The sequence below is a fragment of the Rhipicephalus microplus genome, chromosome 5 (assembly GCF_043290135.1).
Source record: "Rhipicephalus microplus isolate Deutch F79 chromosome 5, USDA_Rmic, whole genome shotgun sequence".
NCBI lineage: Eukaryota > Metazoa > Arthropoda > Arachnida > Ixodida > Ixodidae > Rhipicephalus > Rhipicephalus microplus.
Genome location: NC_134704.1, coordinates 29,099,742 through 29,124,662, shown reverse-complemented (window position 1 = coordinate 29,124,662; position 24,921 = coordinate 29,099,742). Strand labels below are relative to the sequence as shown.

The window sequence follows — 24,921 nt, the reverse complement described above, 5'->3', positions numbered from 1 at the left end:
AGTAGACTAGACACGTGGACTGTAAATGCAATGTAGTTAACACAGAAAGCAGGACCCGATAGTCGCTAGAACTGTGCCAGGCAGCAAGAGCGTCGGCAAGATTCGGTCTGAGATGGTGCAAATCCATCTTGCATCGCGGTGGGTAAGGGGTGGCACACTGGTGGGGCATGGGGCAAGTACTGGAAAGGCTTGTGGCTCTTGCAGAAGGAGCAAGTGCCCCCTTTGCATGAGGAGGGCTCTTAAATTGAATTTATACCTGCAATACTGAATTTATTGCACTCTGCCATGAACAACATACAAAAGAACAACACGTTCTGCTGAACAAAGCGACATGAAATGTGTCTGGGCGTCCATAGAGTGGTGCAAAAGGAGGAAGTGCCCCTTTTGTACCCACATGACACCCACTGCAGGTCTAACCGATTACTTCATTTTAAGCAACTATAGAAATAAAAATACTGCATCACCTGGGAAACGTAAGTATCTCACTACTAGGAACTGCTAACAGACAAGCATCTACAGCACACTATCGCAGTTTTTGGACATTACAAAGGTGAACAACAAATGGGGCGCTAGCTAACATGAAATTGAAGTGGTGCTGTGAAGCACAAGGCCCAAACTTCATATGCGTGAAAGTCCACGTGATGGCAATGAGCTCAAGTGACCACTCGCACAACCAAGCCCCATCCTTACAATAGCTTTGGAGACTTAACAGCTCCCGTGTTGCTGGCATGAGGGCAGCTATTCAGTATTAAAAGTGGTGCGATGCCTATGGTATATAATGTAAAGCAACATGCTTTGTTCTACAAAGTGACAAAAAATGTGCCTGGAGGTCCTAAACTATGTAGTAATTTCTCTTTTCTTGACATTCACGAACGTTCAGATTTATTTATTTTGTCCTTCAGTGCACATAGTCATGGAGCGAGCATGGCCAACAACTATTAACTCTGATTTGCTGCTTGCCACACATAGCACTTCCAAGCAATGAATGACAGATTCTGGCATTCCAGAAGTCAGCGACTGAGCTACTATGACCAAGCGACAGTTATGCGAAGGGCCTGCTTCGTCACTCGTGTTGTTCGTCACTGTCACATGAATATTCACTTCACAGGGTATAAACAGTGATGTATGAATGAGGTTCTACTGTACAAAACACAGTGCCATACTCTTTAATTAGCCCAAACAGAATTTCAAAAGTTTAATTGCAGCAAGTGTGGGAATTGAGGCTAGCCCGCTGCTCTTGCACGGGCTTTGCCACCTTTTCTGCCGTTCTCATGTCCCGACATGTCTCTCCTCCTTCGCTGTCTGCCGCGCTGGGGGAGCAGAGTGACGTTTAACTCCCTCACACGGTAGCGAATGTTGACTGTGGCGCCGCGCGCAAAGTCTCCCGAGAGGCCTTGCGCGCGTGCGTCGGGAGTAGAGAGAGGCCTTTCCGGGGACGACATGGGGATAAGCACGCTTTTCTTTTCCGTCCATCAGCTCCCTGTAGGGCTCGTTCAAACTTCGCCAACAGCGCCTTGCGCCCGCGGCGAATGCTTCCCTTATGTCGCCCCCCCCCCCTTCCGAACGCTAGGACGAAAAGTGGTGCGGGTTCCTAGTGCGTGGCCAGGCTACGCCAACTCGTATCTCTCCGAAGCCAATGTGAGCGCCTTTGCCCTCGCTCGAGCAACCAGGCCTTGGTCCCGGTGTCTCCGTGGATCACCTTTACCACGGGGACGTGCTCGTGGCACCCTGTGTAGTACTTTTATGCCTGTGGCGTAGGTAAGCCCATTTGCTTTCCCGCCGCGGCTTTGCAACGGGCTGTACTGCGTTTTGGTGTTGCCACAGACAATAAAGTGTTGCGACCTTGAGCAGTACTATGTTCTTGCCATGGCAACGGTTAACGCGTGCCCTGCGGCTCGCTAAGACTGGACCCACGCTAGTGGCCATACTCCTTCGGGATGCGTGTCACTACACAAGTAAATCTTTCATAAGCAATTAATGCTGCTAAAACCAGAATTTATAATATAAAATTACTACAGTGGACGTAACTATGGAGCTAATGTATATCGGAGTTGCGAGCAGGACAGTAAAGATGGACTGGCTGCAAACAATATTCTGACTGCAAATTAATAATTTTCAACAAAATATTGCATCATTAGGTTGCAACAGTTCCCAATGACTTTGCATGTTCACAAAACTTGTTGCCTTGAAGTGTCAACAAAACTGCAACCACTTAGAAGTTTATGAATGTGGTGAGCCACAAATCAACTGGAAAGGACATGTGAAGCAGTATGGGTGAAGATTTGATGTATCCATGCCCATCATTCCAATGGCAGTGAAAAGATCAAAGCACAAGGGTTCACTAGTGTAGCTTGTGGGAGTGCTGACACCCCCTGTAAAGTTGTTTGCGCCGCGTGACGAACGTGTCTCGCGCAGAAGCCGCTGTTCGGGGTCACAGCTATTGGGAGGTAGGTAGCATTGTGTTCGCGAGAGTTGACCACCACTGTCATCATCATCATGGTTGGGAAAACGTTAGCGCCGGTGGTGACCCCTAGCAGCAGGCACGCCTTGGTAGTGGTGGAGAGAGTTGAGCGCGTCTCTTCGGCTGGTGGCGGTTGTCTCCAGCGGTGGGTCTGCCGTGGACGGCAACGCGGGCTGTCTGCGGTGCGCCCACGTGGTGAGTCAGGCATTAGCGACCACCTCGTTTGTCATGTTCTTGAGTGTTGTTCACTATTCTGTAAGGATGTCCTAGCGTGTGGATCACAGTTTATGCTATAATAATTCGGCTGTCGATCAAAAAACAGTTAAATAAATGTGTGTGTTTGATTTGGTTTGTACCAACCGCGTCTGCTGTGTCCGTTAACTCCAAGAGCATGGTGCTCGCCACTACCGAGACCCCACAAGCTTTGGCGGGAACCCCTGGCTGATTGAGCATTAGCAAATACTACAAAAAAGATGGGAATGTACTACTGTATCCATGTCTTACCGGCAAAGCAGGGGCAAGCTGTGCGGCAGGACATGGCGGCCTAACATGCCCACCACAGCAAGCTGGTCACGATAGCGGACCCGATCATCCTCATCCTCTTCAGCCACTTCCTCTTCATCACTGATCTGCGCATGGACAGTAAATGTACATGAGAAATGTGCTACATATCAAAAGCTTCTCAGTAACATCTTGTGTTTTCAGTTGTTTGAAACTTGGCCATGACAAGCAACGGTTTACTGCTTACTTGAAAGGGCACTAAAGAGCGAAACGATTTTTCCTGTAAAGTGCGATTTCATAATCGCGAAGACACTACTCTTACCGCAACACAACACTTAGCAAACGAGAAAATGCACGGAAAGAAAATGCGGATGGTGACAACACCTTGAGATTCCCGCACCAAACAGTCGTTTTTTTTTTTTTTTAGACAATTTGATAGACTAATTTAGTTCGTTATATCCATTTATCTGTCAATTTTACTTAGTTACAAGGCTTAAAATGTGCAGTGAAGCTTAATAAACACAGCCACTACAAATGGATGGTTCTCAATGGGGCTTTCAAGGAAACTTTGGAAAAGTTAATTCGAGCGCGAAAACTTGACACGATCACTCACACACGCACACACCCATGCATCAAACACACAGCGCTCACTTCCAATTGATTTATTCATAGCTCGAAGGCTTAAATATATACGGGACACATTGTGCGCATACATACCAAAGAAGGCCAAACAGCATACATTATCAAAACGTACAGTTTTCGCGCTCGAATTAAGTTTTCGAAATGCTCTACCAACTAGCCCAACAACAAGTTCTCTTAGAAGGGGACTTTCATTTACTTTGTTATATCCATTATTTTGTTATATCCCATTAAGTTTTAACAAGGTTTGAGTGTATAATATAACATGGGTAAAACAGATCCCTTTATAAAGGCTTTTCTTTAGAGAAGCTTCTTATTTTTCAATATGTCTTTATCACTGCATTAAATACGCTGCAGAATAAGCATTGCTGCAGAAGCTCTATTTGCGTAGTGTCCACTTTCTAGCCCAAGCCTAGATCAACGCCAGCCAACACAAGTCTTGCCGACACATATACCGTCACTATAAAGCACAAACCCCTGAACACATTGGCACCACATTTCACTCTACTATGTGAAATGTGGCTCCATAAGAAACTTTATGGTGCCGGGTATAAAGCAACATTAAAAGCTGCCAGCTGAACATGCTAAAATAAACATCACACACGGACCGGGGGCCGAGTCCCATCAGGGGCTGCTAGTCGGCTACGCAGGTACAGCTCGAAGACTCTCATGGTGGCCACCTTCAATGGTTCTGCAGGAAAGGTTTGCGGCTCCTGAAGCAAGGGGACCCACGCGTCCAGAATGTGGTCAAGTGCCTCCTGCTGCTGCTCAGCGTCATCTCCAACCTGCATGTGTTTGCATTGATTGAAGTGCCCCTCCAATATTTGTTCAGGCAGTAAGAATGTGCCTAGACCCTCCACTTCCAAATGGCAAATAAATTTAGGGCACACAGTAGACGCACAGCAAGCAAGCAATGAATCAGTTGAAGCTATCAAAAACATTGTAATTATAGGCATCAGTTTTAGTAATCTTGTATGATACAGTGCATAAGAGAAAATGAAGGTACGGTCACTACATAAAAATTCTGGGCCAGAGCCTCAATGCCATTATGTCAGTCTGCACAAAACATTCCAATATGATAGACTCTAGATAAACGGAAATCTTCTAAACAAAATTTCTGCTTAAATTGAAGGACTGCAACTAATATGATCAGTTTCATACTCGAATTCTACACCCCTGTTCATATCTCACTAAATAGAGCATCTGCTAAATGAAACCTATTTTCTTGGTGCCATAAAGAGATAGACAACTGGCAATTGATTGATTGATTGATTGATTGATTGATATGTGGGGTTTAATGCCCCAAAACCACCATATGATTATGAGAGACGCCGTAGCGGAGGGCTCCGGAAATTTTGACTACCTGGGGTTCTTTAACGTGCGCTCAAATCTGAGCACACGGGCCTACAGCATTTCCGCCTCCATCAAAAATGCAGCCGCCACAACCGGGATTCGATCCCGCGACCTGCGGGTCAGCAGCCGAGTACCTTAGCCACTAGACCACTGTGGCGGGGCCAGACAACTGGCGAGAACATGCGATTAGATCGTAGTAGAAATGAAGAGAGCATGAAATATAGTGACACATTCCAGCATTCTTCTGGCGTAGTGGCTAGGGTTTATATTTTCAAATCATGCTTAAAATTATTAAAAATTGTTTTGTTGCGCAGCCTAGCGGAAGAGCCTTAAATATGGAGTATTTCACCCTGGAGCAGCCGCATTTGCTTACACCAACGTTTTGTAGGAGTTCCGCAATATTGCATCCAAAAGACTTGACTGCGAGCTTTACTTCATTTAACATTAAAATTTGTTACTATTGCATTTATTGCATTGTATTCAACAAGCCGTTGTGTTGTCGCCAGAGCTAATCACGATGGCTACGGTCCCTCAAACTCGCAACGCGGCGCAAGACGGACACGCATGACGAGTCGACTTCCGAAGAGTCGTCATTGTCACCGTGGTGCCAGAGTGTTTCCTTCAGCGCCTAATCTGGCATCCCCTTGATGGAGACATAGTAGTCCCCATTTCAAAAATAAGAAAAAGTAAGGCTGAAAGTCGGCGGCGGCCACATCGTGCGCAAGCAGTGAAACCAATGCACGCGCACATGGCGACGAAAATTATGAGCAAGCGACACGGATACTGTGGAAAACTATTCAGTAAAGCACCCTCCATATGCAGCGACGCCCCACATATGTGATGCTAAAAGTAGCTTTCTTTTCCTCTCTTTTGTTTTGTTTGTTTGGAGAGAGGGCGAGGGCACCTCCGCCCACGGCGACAAGAATGGTGGCAACATCAGCTCGAGGGGTGCAGGCTTGCCTGCCCGCCTTGCGCACACCCGCGCGCAATTGAGCGTTCTCTCTATCCTGGAAGCCAAAGGCGCCACGAGCGCGCCATGCACGCCGCCGTTTCGCGCTTTGTTACGAGCGGGGCAACCGCGGAAGATGCATGCTCGTGCCAGAATGACAAAATCGAAACAAAATTCATAGATTGTCCGTGGTGAAAATTCGTTATATCAAGGGTGTCTCCCGCGGTTACTTTGTAACATAGAGGTCGCAAATACATGTGCTTCTATGGAGTAATGGCGGGGAATAGAAAAAGTTCGCTATAATGAGGATTGCATTATATGGAGGTTCGCTATAAGCAGGTTTAACTGTCTACACTGTGGTTGTTATTTTATGATGTTATTTTGTTCACCTTTGTTTTTTGTTTTTTTTTTTTGTGCTCCACTCCCCTTTGTAAAGCTTTGTGCAATTGAGGATAAAATAAATTAAACAAACTGAAATGGAATCTGCATTCTCGTACCACGAGCTACTGCTGATTCAATCAGTGAACACAACCAGTGTCTACCTTCTTTCCTCAGGAACTCACAAGTCCCTGGCTATATCATACAGCCTCGTCTACATTAGGCACTAAAAGTTGCTGGGTGATGTGAGCGACCAAGGGATTATGACGAGACTGACCGGCGACTGGAGCACGCAGCAGGCCAGGTCACAGAGGCGCTCGAGGTATGGGATGTGCATCTCTGCGGACAGCAGGTTAGGTGGATGGAAGAGTGCGAGGCGGGCCAGCAATTGAGCTATGCCGGCGCGGGGAGGCCTGATGGCCATCAGTTCGAGCAGTCCGCCCTGGATGAAGCGCCTGAGGTGGGTGTTCCGCTGCTGTCGCTCTCCGCTGTGACTTAGGGTGGCCAACTGCAGCAGGCACTGGAGCGCCACGTGTGCCAGCTCTCCATCTTGGCTCAAGGCACCGTAGAGCTGCAATCGGTTTATCCATTGCATTTCACTTTAGTCACCTGTCTCAGCTACAGACTTGCAACACTAGCAACTGGAGAGTACCCTGTCCAAAGCAAGAACACATTTGAACTCCTTTGTGAAAGGCGTTGATGTAACGGGCAACTAGATGTTGGAGACACCAGTGTGCCGACATTGAAACAAGGGTTGACCAGAAAATGACATCATATTCTACTTGTAAGAGATTTTCCACATGAGGAAGCAAGAACTACTTCCCAGTGCAGGTCTCTTATAACCACGTTCAACTGCACTTGATGAAAAATTGCTAAAAGCACTTTGTTTCTCAAGATCGGGTGCAGACAAAAGACATAACAAGGCTTCTATAGTCTGCACTTGTTCTTCGTAAGCACTGGAAGATTCTTTGGTAAAGACTCGGCCAAACAGGCATCCTGCTCTGTGAAAACGGAACAAATGTCTGCCCCCCAGAAAATATGCATAGAATTTATCCACTAAACCTCCATATAACAGTAAACGGCATACTGGTTCTTGTTACTGTATAGATAAGCGGATGATGCTGCCACGAGCAAATTTGAGAAACCCAGCAGCTCCATGAAATTAAGCTGAAAAATCGGATTCAGGCTGCAGCAACTATGGAATGATTAGCTACAAAGATTTTGCTTTCAAAGATGAACTTTTACAAAAAGTTGCATCGTGTTGCCTCTTGCTTCGCTGTGTCTCAAGAGGTTGAGATAGCAGTTTGATTGCCAGCAGTGGGAGCACAGACAGGTGGCGCACAAAAAGTGACCAGCCATCTTGGCTTGTCAAGCCCTTGGGCTGGCCGCAGATTGTGATGAGAGAACGTGCGACAGAGGTGCACAACGTGCACGCTTTATACTAGAGTCATGTTACCATTTTTCCGATTCACATGAAATTATATTAAAAATTTATTACTACCCCGTTCTTGCTGGTCACACTGCCTTGTTTTACACATTGGCAATGTTGATGTGTATCCCATAATATTTGCAAGTTACAAGTTTCTCTTCATTCCAATGCACTAAAAATATTGTACCACACGACAGCACACCTTACCTGCAGTAACAGCTGAGGTGTTTCATCAAATGCCCCTCTCCAGTCTTGGCCAGGCCGCAGTGTCGGAGTCTGCTGTGCCTCAAATATACCTACAAGCTTTCGGGGCACTGAATGCCATTAAGTCAAGGGAAAAAAAATGGTCTCTCATAGTGAATAACATGATTTAACTGGTGAAAAATATCTTCTGCGTCATTCCTCGCCACCAGTTTGCCATACACAGTGCAAGGTTTCAAACAAGCATCTTGAAAGTTTCTAAAGTGGGTGGGTCTTTGATGTGCATTTTGCTGCCCGTAACCTGGTCTTTCGATTCTCTCACTACTAATTAATACATGTTCTGCCACCATTTTTGGAAGAATGTTTCCGAGATCAAATTCGATGAGAGAACTTTAAAGGTGTGCAGATATTCCCCAAGTAACAGTAGCGTAAGTAGAGACTATTCATGCTGGCGTTTTTTTTCTTTAGTGCAGAAACATGGAGGAACAAAAATAGGTCATTCTACATCGTAACAGCAGTGCAGTAAGGGCATCTACATTACTTTGACAGCATGAACATGTGATCGAGATGACACTTGTGTGCTTTTCATTGAGCAAAACAAAAGGTCGGTTATGGCATTCGCCCTCTCGACGAAAGATGTTACCAGTTTTCCGCACACAAAGAATATGGCAACACTCATACCATTTGCAATGTCTCGCAGTTCTTCCTCCTGTGATTTTACAGTCTTACACGAAACCTACAAGAGAATATCATCCCTAAAATCTCCTAATCATTAATGCTGATAACATACCTTTATTAGCCTATCCTTAAAGCTTTCAAATTTACATGCTCCTTTCATATTGCAATGCCAGCTTCACAGAAATAAAATTCTAACCCTTGCAAATATCTAAGTCACTTATGGCCAGTCATTACAAGTTAAATCAAAGGATACACAGCATGGAGAACTGAAAGTTCCAGGATAAAAGCTGCTCTGACAGTAGGAGCAGGCGACGCAGCAGGTTGCGGTCTTCGGGTCGCACAGGACCATTTCCCAGGCGACTGGCTGCTTCTCGAAGGCCCTGTTGGCAGAACTGGAACACCCTTCGCAGGTGGTTGGCCTGGGTTCAGTGGCACAAAACATTATAACTAGCCCTCTATCTACTGAAACCGGGCTGTACTGTACAGTGAATGCTCACTACAACGAACTATGACGATCCAAAAAGCACGGACTGCTAAATCCAAACTCTGCAACAGTTAGGTCACAGAAAACTGTGACCTTAGCAAATACCAGTACTGCTAGGTATTTAGTGCATAATTATTGGAATAAAGAAGCTAGCACAGCAAAAAAAATTTTAAATGCATTAAAAGTAAACAAGAACAAAAGAGTCACAGTTTTGCCGCAAGGGCAAAGCAACAACTGATGAATGTGATAGCAATAACTAGGAATGTAACGTTGAGAACGGCTAGCAGATCGAAACATGCAGCATGCTGCTCACGCACAAATGACACACAAAAACACACACAGGACCAGAGCTAACTAACAATGTTTACAACTCGAGGTTTAACACGCTGTTCAAACAAAAACAAAGCACCAAACGTAATCACAGGCACAGTGCGAACTAACGAGTGTCCCAGTTGTTACTTCGCTGTGTTTGAAAAGCGCGCTCTTTTCGCAAACGGGGCCTGCTCAGCGAGCAAAGTTGACCTTTGTGGCCCACGCAACTACTAATGCAATTATTCTGGTGAAAGGCCAAGGCACACGATTATCCCCACCGAAGGATAGGCGCGAGTGCACAAGCACCTAACCTCCCGCTCCCATGCGTGGGGAAAGGTACGCGTGGAGGATAAGTGCGCGTTAGCGCATCGTGACGAGCTGGGTGACAAGCGCGGGTGGCTTTTTTTCTTTTAGTTTTCCAATACAGTAAAATCTCGTTAATTCGACACCCGTTAATCCAGAAATTCGGTTAATTTGGCCACGGCGTCTGGTCCCGTCCAAAATGTACATTCTTCTATGACTGAAAACTCTCATTAATTCGGACAAATTCGGCCACGCTTTGGTTAATTCGAACGCCCGACCGCGGTCGAGTCACAACAGGGAAGCAGCAGCGGATTCTGCCGGCCAAATCGACGGCGCACCTAAACAACTTTGGGATCGGATTGAGGCCTTTGAGATTCAAAACTTTGTCCATGGGTAGTACATCTCAATGGCACCAAAAAGAGAAAAAAAAAAACACATGGTGGTTTAAACAACCAAAATGAAAGGCAGTGCATTGCTACTGTTATCAGCAATGGGCAACCTACAAAATTTGCCTTTCCTTTTTTCTTGCATTTTGAACAGGTTTGCATGACGGTGCTTACCTCTAGTGTGCTTTATTTATCTGTACGTGATCTGTGCCATCTGCAGTCTTACTGTTGTCTGTTTTTTGAAAAGTTCCCCGGTTTTTATTTCGTTTTTATCACAGTGTGTTTTTTGTGTGTGTGTTCGTATTGTCTACTTTGCGCGCGCGACGCCGGGATGACTTGCCCTCCGTCTCTTGCGGCCCCAACTCCCGCAGCGAAGAGGGCGAAGTACGAAGCAAAGGATTTGGCTGCGAAGGTGAAAATATTGAAGGCGTTGCAAGTGGGAGCATCTCGAAAAGAAGTGATGAAAAAGTTTAATGTGAACACCTTCCAACTCCTTCAGAAGGTGTTGTTCGTGCTAGACAACTGTAGTGCGCGCACAAAAGTATTCGGGCTCGAGAACATTGAACTGCTATTCCTGCCTCCGAACGCAGCGGCTTCCCTGCAGCCGATGGACCAAGGAATCATACAGTTGGTGAAAAGCCGCTATCAACGAATGGTACTCGAGCGGATGTTGCTCTGCATGGAGCCAGGCAAGCAGTACGAAGTAAGCCTGCTAAGCGCAATCCACATGCTGACATACATGTGGAACAACACACCACCTGCAGTAGTCGCAAACTGCTTTAGGCATGGCTTCGTGCACGTTGCTGCTGGTCCGGGGGTGTTGGCCGATGAGGAAACCAGAGAAGAGCAAGACGGCCGCTATGTGAGCATCATGCCAGCTGATGTGCCTGGGCGATTACTTCGCAACTGACAACGATGTTGCCGTGGCCGACACAGTGAACGACAGCGATATCGTCGCCAAAGTCTTGGACGGCGAAGGGGGATCGACTGACAAGAGCGCAAGTGATGCTGACGAGCGTACACGCCACACTATCACGGAGGCTGCGCATGCGTTGGCTGTTTTGCAGGACATATGCATGCTTTCCTCGGACAGTGCCCGTGGACTAAGACACCTGCAAGAACTTCGCAAAATTGTGACTTCGTCGTGCATTGCGTTTGTGAAGGAAACCGCGATCACAAACTTTTTTAAGAAAAAAAGTCTGATGGTGAAGGAGACATTTTTCAAGTGCTTTCTTCGTACTCACAATAATTTGTACCCTCGGTTAATTCGAACATTCTCTCCGGTCCCGTGAAGTACGAATTGACAGGGTTTCACTGTATATAGTGTAACAAGCGTGTTCTTCAGAGGAGTTTCAGCAAGAAACTCGCCAGGGCAAGCAAGACAGCTGCAGCACAGAAAACAGGAGGCCGAGAGCGCGACACACGAACTTCGTCGTCTTTTCTCTCCCTGGCACAGAGCTAGCGCCGGTACAATAGATACGCATACATATACCGCGCATGAAGGCACCGTTGGCAATATTAAAAACCAGCCAAGACTGTCCATATGATTGCTATCGCAATAAAAGCAAGTTCTGGGGCACATAGCCGAGTTCTGAAAGGGGGATATGCAAAACATTTTGCAAGCACAGAATATGTAGAACACACTGAAATTTGAGTGCAATCTGTTATATCCTGAAGTATGTTGTATGGAAGCGCTATTGTAAAGGCTATGTACTGTAATCGCACACATCAAAAACAAACAAGCTGAATACTTACTTCAAACGACTTCTTGGCTTTGAGATGAACTTCCCACGTGAGGCCAACATCTGTTGCTCGTGTGGAACTTGAGAACTCAACCAACAGAGCACTTAGAAGAGAACACCCAAGAGATTGCTGAAAAAAAGAAAGAAATGAATAGTATTTTAAAGCTTGGCTGCACACCAGAAGTGATGTAGTATTTCTGATTGTACTGGCTGCACAGCTTCCTACTAAAAATTATCAAAGTGAACTGTGGCAGTAGAAGCACTCGGCTATGGAAATGATGCCTACTACATGAAAGGACCCCTGGCAATGAACGTTTTGTCTGCGACTTTTTCACAGTAATTAGCAGCCTTGCATCTGGTAACCCTGAAATTGAATCATAGATGCTCTAATTCATTGTATCATTAATGCTAGCATCATTAATTCAGAACGATTTTGCATCAGTTCAAAAAGCCTGCCTAAATACGATTAAAAACAAGTGCCCTGCAGTGGGGGAGGGCCTGAGACCATATGTGCTCAAAGCTTCAGTGACGCTGAATGCATCGTTTTCAAATCGGGAGACCTGTGGGCAGTGAAAAATGAAACGATGCAAGTGCTTTGAGCGTGTCCCCTTCAGAAAAAATTAGCCCGAATCTACATGTTACACTGTAAATGTGGTCGAAAGACGATAGTCTTGCATCTGGAGAGAATGAACGAAACGTTTATTTGATCTTCTGCGCAAGAAAATCGGTGAGTGGTATTCTGAAGGCACTGCGTTAGAGTGCCTCGAGCGTGTAGCAAAGGTGAACGAGCGCATCTAGGCACATTAGGCCCGAGCGCCATCTGGCAGTTATCTTCGAAAACGAAGGCGTGCACGATCTCGGAGAAAGATGCGCGCCAGTCTCGGAGGTGATAAGGCGTAGAATGCAAAGCAACGGGCAGGTGCCACCACCGTGTCGTCTCAGCAAAGCGTTGGAAACACCTTCTTGAGCATCGTGTTGCACTGTCAGTGCAGCGCGATAAACGCGCTGCACTGACAGTGCGCTTCGTACGCGCTTCGTATAAACGCGCTTCGTATAAAGGCAGACATACAAATCATAGACGTGTTGTTACGGCCCCTCAGATATGCGCACTATTTCCTTTTTTAATTGACAATCGCACAACTATGAACGCTAAACCTTGAGCAACATTGGTGGGCGCTGCGGATGGGGTTGGCAGTTTGAGGTATCGTTAGGGCGGACTAACAGACAAATGTACAGACAGACAGACAGGCAGACCAAAATTTTTCCGTCGAAGGTCCCCAAGAAAGCCTATTGTCTTTAAAAAAAGAAAATCATTCCCAGTATAAGCAGCCAAAACCACCTTAAGAGCAGCCTGACAACAGAGCGAGAGGAGTGACAAACAATAGTCCTCCCCAGGTGCCATTTGGGTTATTATTGTGCACACCTCCCAACTGTTCTCTGACGTCGACAATACTTGCCTTACCCGTGGAACGTCACACGGGCCCTCAGCCTAAGTCGAACCAGGGAAGATGTCAATGAGTGCTGATAATTCAAATGAACACTCACCCTTACTATTAAAGCAAATTCAAATATCTCATAGGCAACACTCGTCACTAATAATATTAATCGGTCGGCAGTGCCCCCACACGCAGGACTCTCAAACAACACAAGCATCTTGAGTTTCTAAATTTGGTGTCAGGAGTTCTTTAAGTTGCCAAATTATGCTTGTAGCTTTAAATGTGCTTGCATTGTTAATAAAGTTCATTGTGCCTTTTCATCTTGGAATTTCTAGGCAATGACCAAAGCTTTCGAAATGTACAAAGGCAGTGTTTACGTGTCCATGGACAGCAAGCTTAAACTGCTGAATTTTTCAATGCAACAGATTTTCTACAAATTTTTGCAAGAACCTTTGCAAGAATTGTGCTGTTTCAGAAGGTCTGGACATTACAAAGGAGTTTTGCATAAAATCGCATGGTGATGTCTGAAAAATATTACACCATTGTAGGTTTTTGTAGACTCCACAGGCATGAAGGCAGTTTCAAGATTGCTTTTCGAGTTGATTTACATGACAGGTTAGTATAATATGAACCTTTGAATTCATGTTTTACTTGCATGTCACGACAAGATCTTCAAGCATACATGTCGAAGAAAGTACCAAACCAATTGCTTTTGGTTAATATGTAGTTAAAGCTGCATTACTTTGCATTAACACAAAGATGCGACTTGCAGTGTTGCATGGTAAATTGCCACACTGATACTGCATGCCAAGTTTTCCTGCTCCTTCAAGCACTTCGCAGTTGCTTTTTGTCAAATGCAAGGGCATAAGAACCTTATATCAAGTTACAGTCATTTTTTTTTTGCAAGGACTTGCCAGAAGCTTTTGATTAAACCATTTAAACTCTGCTTTACATGCACCTTGTTGAATATTGTGTAGACGACGACTACCACTATCATCATTAGTATCAGAGATCAGTGTAGTGCAAAGAAGAGGTCGACGGTGAACTTCCCCAAGGGGATGGCGGCTTGTCCTTTTCTCAACACACCTGACATGGTATTTGGGGTTCAAATGTGGTTATGTGTATAAAGTGTGAGAAGCACACCATTCGAGAATTTCTGCAAGATGTGTTGCGTCCAAGTACGCGATAGCACTCACTCGACTGCACAAATGACGTGATCATTTTTGCCTTCCTTCACCGTTTTAAAGTAGACCACGATGGCATGACTGCGAGTATTGCAGAAGTGTGTTTACAAATTAGCTAGCATAAAGCCAGTCAATACATGCAAGAGAAAGAAGCTCACTGACCAGGTGTTGGTCTCCAGATGCCACCATCTGTGTCGACTGTTGGAGAATATCGTTCAGGGCGTCAGCACCATTCTCAACACTGGCACGCTTGGAGCCAAGGGCCAGCACCAATGCCAGTTCCTCGCGCACGTAGTTCTCCATGCTGTACAATAACATGGCATAAAATACTTTAGAGGGAATGAAAGTCTGACAAGTGTCGATAACCAGCAGGCCTTAGAACATTAGAAAGTGGTACACTTGAATTATGGCAACTGAACAATAGCATATGGGGTGTCTTAGTTGAGTGCTGCTGTCCCAGAGGAGTTCTACAGCATGACGTAGCGGATGCATAATGTGCTTTTCTTGGTGCTAAGAGGAAAGTTAGTTCAATGTCTGAATGGTGTTTTACAGCCACGTTCATTATTGAGCTGCCATAGCATGTGCTTCTATTGTTCAGGCTAAGTTTACCGGAATCCGCACTTGGCAAAAGTAGTGAAATGAAGGCTGCCAGGCAACTCCTTTCATTTGCTGGATAGAAGCATGTCGCTGAAAGAACAGTCAAGCTGGATGACACATATTTACGTTAAAGAGACAAGGTGTGCAAACACGAACGCAAGAGAGAGGTCAAGACCTCTCTTGTGTCCAGCTTTTGCACCCTTGGTTTATTTAACATGCTGCTAGACACAAGAACCTGCAAATAAAATGTTGGGACATCACGCACTTCGGTCTGCACGCCAGCAGCTGGAGCAGGTGTTGCCACAGCGCCTGCCACTGTCCCGGCTCCATGAGCTTCCACTCGCGAATGAGACCCTGCTTGAGTAGGCATGCTGCTTGGAATTGCACATAACCCACAGCGCTGCTTTCTGCAGGGGCAGAGAAATGAACAGGAAATGTTCTGTTGAATGTGGTGGACAGATAAGTTCTGCAAAGAAGGCTCACAAGCTTGCAAACACATGATAATAAGGAATATCTACATGGACTTTGCACCAATAGGACGGAACTCACCCAAGATGCATTTGCAGAGCTCGAACGGAGCTCGAGTATTTTGAAAGTCGAGAAATGTCCTCTCAGCTGCATGTCGTTGCTCAGCTGTCACTTGATTTGGTGCAGCCTGGAGTGGAAATACACAGAAGGCAAGAGTGCAAAATGATTGAAACATATCGCCCTCCCTTAACGCTTTATAGCTCAGAGAAGCGCTTATTGCAAAGTGCAAGCAAAGCAAGATGAGCAGATGGTTTGATTACCATTGTGCATAAACTTTTTATGCCAACTACGACAGTAGGTTCAGTATACAAGCATTATAAGCAAGAGCACAGTTTCCCATCAGGTGCCCTTCATTTGCAATTACCACACAAAACTGTTCTGCCTTCACAAAGTTAAAATGCATCAAGCCAATTAAAGGGACTTCTATTTTGTCACATATAGTTGTGCAGCAGACCCAAACAAACTTGTTCAATGGACAATACACTTTTACCTGGCAGTTGGGTCATTTGTTTTCCCTTAAATATTCCACCTAAATGCCTAACTCTACCAGTGCACCACTGTGACGGCACATTCAGGAGAGTACAATCACGATGAACTCATGTTTCTATATTCAAGCATTGCCTAGAGAGCTGAACATAATGCACCATCCAAGATCACACTAATAGAACATTGTAAGATAACTGTCACTTCAAAACTGCAACAGATGTGAGAGGATACAAACAACCCTACTAGTTGATTCACAACACTGTCCTAGAACATTTGAAGTCAGTAGCGACCAAGTGTGCAGTTCTCAAAGGGGAGATATCGCATCAACCTAGAGTTTGCAGACAACATTGTTCTGTTCAGCATCTGCTGAGAATAAAATGATCAATCGCACCTTTAAATTGGTGTGGGTATGAGATTAATATGCGCAACACAAGCGTAATGTTTGACCGCCGTTCGTCATCCTCATACATGCTAGCTGTTTTTACATAGGCACCACAGAGCACAACGCCATACTACAGACGTTGCCACAACCGGGAAAGACGCAACCGACACCCTTGGAACGAAAAATCTCAACAGTGGAATATCAACGGCAGCTGATACTAATGACGTCAAAGCACGTGATTCGTCTATAAATAAGCAGAACCTGTCCCGTTCACACGAGCAGTGTTTTGTTCCAGCGCAATAATTTCACGCAGCGTTCGCGTATGCAGTGCGATATATCACAAGGCACCCGCAAGCGGTCACAAAAGCGCAGAGAAAAATGACGCACCGGCCGTGCAATCAATTTTGACCGGTCCCATTGAAACTAGGCCGCCCGCGCGCTGAAATGACAACGCCGTTCTGGCGATAGTAGAACAAGTCTAATCAGTCACATAGCACTAACACGCAGTTCCTAGAGTCCCGAAAAGTACTAGAATACGTGAATCATTGGATATCTCATTCAATTTTGTTTACACAAGGAGGCAAGCATTTGGATAGAGGCAAGAAACGATGACTTGAAAGCGGTATCCACCGGCTCAGTCTGAGAAGGCGAGCATACTGATGAGCGTCTAACACAAGTAAGATTCATTTCCTATTCCACGGGATGCGCTGGGAAAATTTGAAACTATACATACGAGGAGAATTTGTGCGGAGCTTTCCAGCTCCTGTATGATGTGCGCCGCCATGTTGAATTCAGAGTGGTCTGAGGAGGAGACGGCACGTCCGAGGGTGAGGGGTTCGCTTCAAACACAGCAGACACCGCGTCCACAGTGGCTGTACCGCGTCTACTGAAAACAAAAAAAAATTGAACGCGATGATAGCGCCGTCTGGATTCTGGAAACTGTTGTACAAAAATTAGAAAATTATTGTTCTACTGACAACTGAAACAATTTCATTATATTTTGCATTCAAATAGTTTTTAAACGAATAATAAATAATATTATTGTATGTATATTTATACCTGAGTATAAAACGAAATAAGTTTATAAAACGAAAAAGAATTAAGGCGTAGCAGACGGCACCGCCGTCGTCTGCTTCAGCGTCATGGCTGTCTCCGGCTCGTTGGAGCAGCTCTTTGTCTCAACTTCTCTCGTTGCAGTAAACTACTTATTAGAAGCTCCCAAGTACCTTGCATACTTACTTTAGTAAGATGCCGCGTACAGGCAGAGCGAAACGACAGCGCTGATTGCACAAACTTGCTGCAATGAATTGTTTTATTGCAAGTCAATCGATGTTTACATGAAATAAAGGCCACGTGAGTAACGTTTTATCACGTACAGCAGTGAACAATATACTTGCATCAGTGTTAATGCGCAAACAAGGTACGTACTACGCATAGCCCTAACTCAGATGCCCGGAGAACAGAAGCTGTCCAGCGCTGGCTGATACATCCATCGCGCTCCACGAAACCTTCGCTGCAGTAAGTAAACGTATACTGATAACGTTCCAGCACTTCTGTAGCTGAAGATGTCGTAAGACCTTGTTGACAGTATTCGGCAAACTTTCTGTAATTAATATAAACGCATCTGCGTCCCTTTCACGAGCAGTGCGGCACGACTGCTTCTTTTCGGGTTCTAGCTGCCAGCTAAAGTGGGTCACTTTGCAATCTTCCATGCGTTCGTACCATTTAGGCTTATAAATATCTGAAATAAATGAGAAACACTTTTTTATGCGTACCATTTTCATGTCTCATGTCTGTTGCAAGTGACCACGTTTACTTCTATGAAATTTTTTTCATTCAAAGAAGATCATTTCCTCCATTAATTTGTGAAACGACCAGGATGTTCTCGAAATGCAGGCTGCCAGACAATAAGAACGACAGTTTTTACCTTCATGTATTGAAGTATATATACTCATGTGGAACTTGAAGGCAGAGATGATGTCACAGTCCTCTGGAAGCGATGTACCTAGAAGAGACATATGTGTCTCTTCAGTGCTGTCACCACTATAAATTCATGTAGCAGTACTGCTTATCACCAGAATGACAAGAAGCAAGTTGTGAAAAAACACAAGCTTGGCTTTTGTTAAATCTCTTTCACAACTATTCAACCACATCTTTAGACGGATTGCTCGTATTCTAAGGAGAGGCATCATATATGTTCATTCATGCGAGTCACAGTCTGTCGTAATCAGCGCCACATGGAAAAAGTTTACTTATAAGAACAATATTGCTATTTTCATAATAACAGACACACACAGCAGTTGTGTCACACGGGGGCGGAGTATTTCAACACAGTGTCTTTTGCCAGTTTGTTCAGTCCAAATGTGAAAGCTTGGTTCGCCGACGATCAATCACAGGTAGTGTGGCAGATGCTGGAGGAGAAGTTGCTCCGCTACGGAAGCGCCGCTCTACAACCTTGTCCAGGAATCTAGTAACTTTGAGGGCATTACTGGAGCCAGGTGAAAGAGTCTTTGGATTGTGAGTGTCCTGGAATGATGTAGAATGCAATCAGAACATAGGTTTCACGTACACCACAGAACAGATTATTTTTTTCCCGAACAAAGAGAGCAAAATAGCATACATAAAATTGTCTAAAGGGGACCGTGTGTAGATGCGAAGCAGCGGGCGCTGACACTTAGACTGGTGGCAGCATTGACAGTGGTGCTTATCGCACCGCCGCGCAGGAGAGAAACCTGGGAGCCGCAAAACATGCTGTGATGGACCGGTGTTTTCAGCTGCAACGTGCCAACCACTGCTAATGGCCAATGAGAAACAGGAGACTCTGATTGGACACCAATACCTGCAGCCTGTTTTTAAATAACGCACACGCTGCAAATTTTTATTGTTCAACAACGCACGAGAGAAATCTCCCACCAGCAATCAGCGCCTATATATACGGGGTGGCCAGTGAGCGGTTGTGCAGCACGAGCAGTCGGTTTTTTTCAGTCAACACACACTCTAGCACGGCGCTTGCGTCGGCGTTGCAAGGCGAGAGAGGTGAGGGCATAGGAGAGAGAGAGGAAACGCTTGTGCACAATGGGGGTGTAAATGCCACTGCGTGAGATGCCTTGAGGAGAGAGAGGGAAAGTGAGCAGTTGCTAGCAGACGCCGCCTACGGCAGCATTGCGAAGTGAGAGAGGGGGGAGTGTAGGAGAGTACCAGGGGCGTGCATGTGTTGTAAGGGTGGTCACGCCGCATACGAGATTGAGCTTGACCTTAAGACACCTTGCATCCAAAATTTGGTCACACATCTCACATTATTGCGTGTGCAACACTAACTGCGTGAAGTTGGGCGGAAATTTTGTCTCACATACATGCGGCTCCACAGCAATGCATATCTTAAATGTTGCCATGAAGTTAGACGCAAAGGCGAAATGCAATTTGCCATGACCCACCCGTCATAACAAACGTTAAGACAGCTCTGCACTACGGGTGCCAAGCCTGAAAGAAGTGTGGAGCTGGCCTGCCTTTTTAGATGCGGAGCATCTTATACTCGCGCCTTGTAGTGCGCCGTCCGCACCGCTTCTCGAACATTCGACAGCTGACGCGCGCGCATGCGCCGTCGCGCCGTCGCCCACTCTTCCACCATCTGTGCATCCCTTCCTCCTCTACACACCGCGCGCGCTTCACTCCTCCACCATCTGTGCACCCTTCCTCCTCTACACACCGCGTTCAACATCTACAATTCTCCTGATTCTCCAGTGGACGCGCATGTGGCGTCGCGCTTCGAGAACATTCAACAGCTGACAGTGCATGCACCGTCGTGCTGTATATATACTCAAGGTCGGCGCTCGCTCGCTCGCTCAGTTGCCGCTCGTCGGTTGGTTTGTACGGCGCGTCGACGTCCAAGGTCGCGGTGAAATGAATTCCAACGCATCCACAAACAAAATGATCGACGTCCCTTCGACCAGCGCCGCCCTTTCGCATACGTGTGTACGTGTTCACTCATTTAACACCCCCTCCTACAACCACGTTAACCAATTTAGCCATCGACCCAAGTAAGTCGCAATTTAACACCCCATTTCACAACCACGTTAACCAATTTAGCCATCGACCCAAGTAAGTCGCACTTTAACACCCCGTTAATCAATTATATGGTCCGCATCCTCCTCAGTGTTCCCCCGAGGGAAGCTGCGGGCAATTTTTTATTTCTCGTCCGTTCTGTCTTTCCTTCCTCCTCTCTTTTGTTTTCTCCTGCTACATTTTTTTTTTCTTTTTTCCTTTGTTCATTTCGATTTATTTCTTTCTCTCTCTTTATTTATTTCTTTCTCTTTATCGCTAATTCTATCTTTTTTTTTCCTTATTTTATCCCGTTCTCTCTCTTTTCTACTTTGTAATTCATTTCTATTTCGATGTTCTGTATTGCCTGTATTACACCAAGCGCACTAGTAGTTGTTTTTGCACTGATGATGATAAGCCATCATCTTCAAGGAGCTCATGCCTGCTACCAATCACACATACTTTTTTTTGGCCAATGATGATAAGTTGTCATCATCAAGGTGATAAAAGAAAATGAGGTAGAACACTTTTCTTTAGCACAAGCACGCACTCAATATGCTACACATGGAGTGTTACGCCGAGCGACAAAGACAGCCTACTACAGTTCGGCCTCACAAAGTGCTCCACACTTTGAAGAGAGCAGAGGGACCACACGTGTGACAGAAACCTGTACACGAGGCTCGGAAATGCACAATAACATTGTAATTTACAAAGCTTTGTGACAACATGATGACTATAACTGCTTTAAAAAATGCATGCACTCATTTGTGCACATGAAATCTGTAGTTTTCTTTCACTCATGAAAGGTATTGCAAAAAAGGCAGCAATCACCCACACAAATTTTGTCATCAAGATCCCATTTCAGCCTAACTCAACTACTTTTCCCTTATTCTTTTTTAAATGAAAGCGTGCAAAAATTCCTATACAAATACTTGGTCACAAGAACAACAATCATAAAGACAAAGAGCTGGTACATATTGCCCCAATCCCACTACATGGAGTAGTGCCACAAGGCAGTAGTAGGATTGGGGCATAAAGCGGTACAGGGTCTATGCTTGGAAGAAAAGACTACGAAGTGGATAGAGACTGGTCCTAGCCTGCCTGTCTGTCAGCCATTTCCATTGCATGTAAACATCGTAAATATCAGCAAATACATGTTTCCTTGTAAGACTATAAAGCTCACAAAAAAAGTAGCAGGGTCATCAGGTGTACTTGACTGATTGACTGACACATTGACAACACGGCCAGCTCCTTGTGATACAATTTTCAGGAAGCTCTTATCTAATAAGCCTTTGCAGTGAGATGAAGTGCCATGATAGCAAAAAAAAAAAGCCAGAACATACCAGAAGCACCTGGTCAGTGCCGCATTCATCAGCTACGGTCGCCAGAGCACGTCCAGCTGTCTGAGGCACAAGGTCAACCTTGGTTGCCACTACCAGGATTGGGACTTGGCTGTCGGCAAACATCTCTTGATCAAACTCGAGCATTCTACGAAATTGAGCAGGGTAAACAATCTGAGAACACTAGAGTTTACAATAAACAATGCTCTATAATTGCCTGCAATGTAGTAATTTTTGATTGACTGAGTCCGACTATTACACCTATATTAAAAATTCACAATTAATATTTACTCACTTATCTGCTCACACTTTTAGTTTTTAACTATAACAATAAATACGAAATTAATCAGCTAATAATGACTAAAGTAAATATAATGTTTAGATGCATCAAAGGCAAGTCACAAACAAGCAAAGCATAGTGGACATTTCAAAAAATTTAGGTACCCCAATTGTGTGATTTAGACAGACACTTTTCCTGCAAACAATAATAAATTGAAATATACTTGTTCAATACGTTGCTATCAGCAGTTCAAGTTGCACTTTTATTTCTAAACTGACAAGCCATGTTAACCCACTGACTTATCAAAAGTAATTAACTGTAAATATTGCTGTACATTTCCATATATTGTTCTATCATTTTTGTTTGTGCTATTGTCTGCATTTTTAATGTCTTCCAATCAGTTAGTTCAGAGCTTTTCAAGCTTTTATTTTGCTGGTTTTCTTGAATTAGTAACATGTCTTCACTTAACTAGTGCTTACACAGTATGCTATATTGCATTGTTTGTTTTTTTTAAGTCAAAAAAAAGGATTTTTCAGTTGAACAAGCTCAAAAAGTATTGTAATGCTATTAGCAGCAAATTTATGCCAATAATTTCCTTGGAAACATACGTCATATTTGCATCCTGATCTGGCTACAGCCATATGTATAAAGCTATCAATGCAAATGAATAAATTTATTTCTTCATGCCAATCAAGTTCAAAAAAAGGAGGTAACAAAAAAAGTTCACAGCCTACCCATTTGCCTTCTTGGATGGGCAGTCTTTGCAGAGAACTTCAGAAAGCCATTTTCTTAGGTTCTCATGTGACTTCTTGTTGGTTAAATCATGAACAAGGATAAGACCTGAAAGGAGGCACAACACACAGACATATCAAAATGTCCGTCAATAATTGGACACTAACGAATTAAGTTATTTTGCACATCACTTCACAGTTTTGTGGAGCACCAAGTACTGCCGCTATTCTTCACTAATATTATTGTCATATTGAAGCATGGCTTTATATCTTTTTCATTATAGAGTTATAGAGAGTTATAGAATTACCAGCTAATTTACATAAAATAAATTGTGAAGTGGCATACTAGACAGTCATATCTACTGCATGTAGAGCTCAATAGGTTAACTGTACTGCCCAAACTCTCTTTTGGGTTTACCTGGGTATGTTACAAACAATCTCAAATGTTTTTTTTAGTATTTTTTGTTTAGTCTCAAGTGGTACGCTCTAAATTTGTCTTATACACAATGAAAGCAGCCAGGTCTCAGAAAACTGAAGCTCATCAGACAGCCTTTCCTGGTGAAGTTTTTGAGCATTCATTCATTGACAAATTCATATATGCTTAAAAAAATCTGGGATGTTCACTTTAGAGCACCATTATAACAATAACTTGTAGGGTTTTTTGAACCGAAATCATGATACAACTATGAAGGACCCTAGAAGTAGAAGGCTGCAGAAATTTAGACCATCTAGTGTTTTTTTACGTGCACTAACACCCAGCAGTACGTCGGCCTCACGCATTTTTTTGTCTCGACCAATATGGGACCACTGTGGCCAATATCAAACTCGCGACTTTCGATTCGGCAGCCAGGTACCATAACCAGTATGCCACTGTAGCAGACAATTCGGAATGCTCTCATTTGTGTACCTGCAAACGTGAAAAGTGAGTGTATTCTATTAATTGTTTTTTTTTTTTTCGCCCAGAGTGTTGCGTCGCAAGTGTTTTCTAACAGCTGCAAAGAAGATTGCTACAGTCCCGAATGCTCCGAGAAGCAATATGAAACTGAGGTGCTATCAGTTCATCATAATCAGATCATCAGAGAAATCATTGAGGCATTTCACATTAGACAGAAAGGTGGAGCAAGGGATTAGCTCCCCCTCCATTGCTTTGCATGGTGGTGAGCTATTGTTTATTGGAGCGCTAAGAATCATAGAAATCTTCTTTGCGGCCGTTCACGTGAAAGTGACGAATTGTTCATGCTTGTTGTTGGTTTTTAGGATTCAAAATGGCACCTAGTGACGATGTGTGAAGTAGTCAAATGTGGGTGACAGGTGTGTTTGCATTTCCCAGTAAATTTTGGTTGCGCGAGTTGTGACGTGTCCACCTGGCTTCCTGTGCCCGTGTCATTCTCGCGCCATTCTCAAGACGCTCACAAACACTCTCGGAGGGTGATCTTACCGTGAAACGAGCTGTAGAAGACGGCTCTGGCGCTACTGTGACTGCTGGAGCCACCAATGTCCCACAGCTCGACGAAATACGTCTTTTGAGAGGCGGTTCCCTCGCGGTACTCGTGCAACTAAGGGAAACGTGGATACGAAAATAAACAAGAGCGAACAGTAGCTATCTGCGGATGAGATGTCCGCGTGCGAAAGGACGTTCGCCATTAAACGTCAAAACTTACTTTCACTTCGACATTACACCCGACAGTCCAGGATGCGTTGGCCAAAGGACGGTTGTGGCACATCAGATGGACAGCCGAAGACTTCCCCACACCTGGTGAAATCAAACTTAGTCACTCTCTTTTTCTCAGTCAAAAAATTTTTAAAAAAATAACGACGGGCGTCTGACTTTACCCGAGTCTCCAACGACGAGTATTTTCACTTTGTCGATAGTCGACAATGCGCTGTCGCTTTTTCTCATCTTGTAGGGTAGGGTGGTTCAGGAGATCGTGCCGAAGATTCTGGACAAGCAAAATTCTACCATGTGCTGGTGATACAAAATCAAATCAAGCAGTGTAGCGCACGAAAAGTATCAGTTCACATAAACTAACATAAGCAGACGTGTTCGTTGTTGACGACTGAATAAGCCAAGTTAACACAACCTTGTGCGTATATAAATCAAAT

The 24,921-nt window shown here is 44.7% G+C and overlaps 2 protein-coding genes across 4 annotated transcripts in view; both read right to left on the bottom strand.

The window, feature by feature from the left end:
• LOC119174811 (exportin-4) overlaps positions 1 to 17,308 on the bottom strand; it is a 42,119-nt gene extending 24,811 nt beyond the window's left edge. For both annotated transcript variants that reach the window (XM_037425891.2, XM_037425893.2), the window contains exons 1-10: positions 17,163 to 17,308; positions 15,583 to 15,688; positions 15,299 to 15,440; positions 14,599 to 14,740; positions 11,830 to 11,946; positions 8,843 to 9,008; positions 7,918 to 8,024; positions 6,559 to 6,852; positions 4,210 to 4,386; positions 2,966 to 3,090 (exon numbers count right to left, since the gene is read on the bottom strand). In XM_037425891.2, coding sequence (XP_037281788.2) covers positions 2,966 to 3,090; positions 4,210 to 4,386; positions 6,559 to 6,852; positions 7,918 to 8,024; positions 8,843 to 9,008; positions 11,830 to 11,946; positions 14,599 to 14,740; positions 15,299 to 15,440; positions 15,583 to 15,688; positions 17,163 to 17,213 — 1,427 coding nt within the window. In that variant the 5' untranslated portion in view covers positions 17,214 to 17,308. The remainder of the gene's footprint in view (positions 1 to 2,965; positions 3,091 to 4,209; positions 4,387 to 6,558; positions 6,853 to 7,917; positions 8,025 to 8,842; positions 9,009 to 11,829; positions 11,947 to 14,598; positions 14,741 to 15,298; positions 15,441 to 15,582; positions 15,689 to 17,162) is intronic.
• A 1,345-nt stretch (positions 17,309 to 18,653) lies between these two features.
• Positions 18,654 to 24,862, bottom strand: LOC119174815 (rab-like protein 3). Of its 2 annotated transcripts, none has more exons than XM_037425897.2 (6): positions 24,652 to 24,862; positions 24,480 to 24,571; positions 24,257 to 24,374; positions 22,822 to 22,927; positions 21,811 to 21,955; positions 18,654 to 18,955 (listed from the first exon to the last, which is right to left on the bottom strand). In XM_037425897.2, exons 1-6 carry the CDS (start codon positions 24,716 to 24,718, stop codon positions 18,782 to 18,784), a joined length of 702 nt encoding a protein of 233 aa, XP_037281794.1. In that variant the 5' UTR covers positions 24,719 to 24,862; the 3' UTR covers positions 18,654 to 18,781. The 2 variants fall into 2 exon arrangements, with proteins under 2 accessions (XP_037281794.1, XP_037281795.1); XM_037425898.2 differs by having other exon boundaries at positions 21,811 to 21,919.
• Between the last annotated feature and the right edge of the window lie 59 nt (positions 24,863 to 24,921).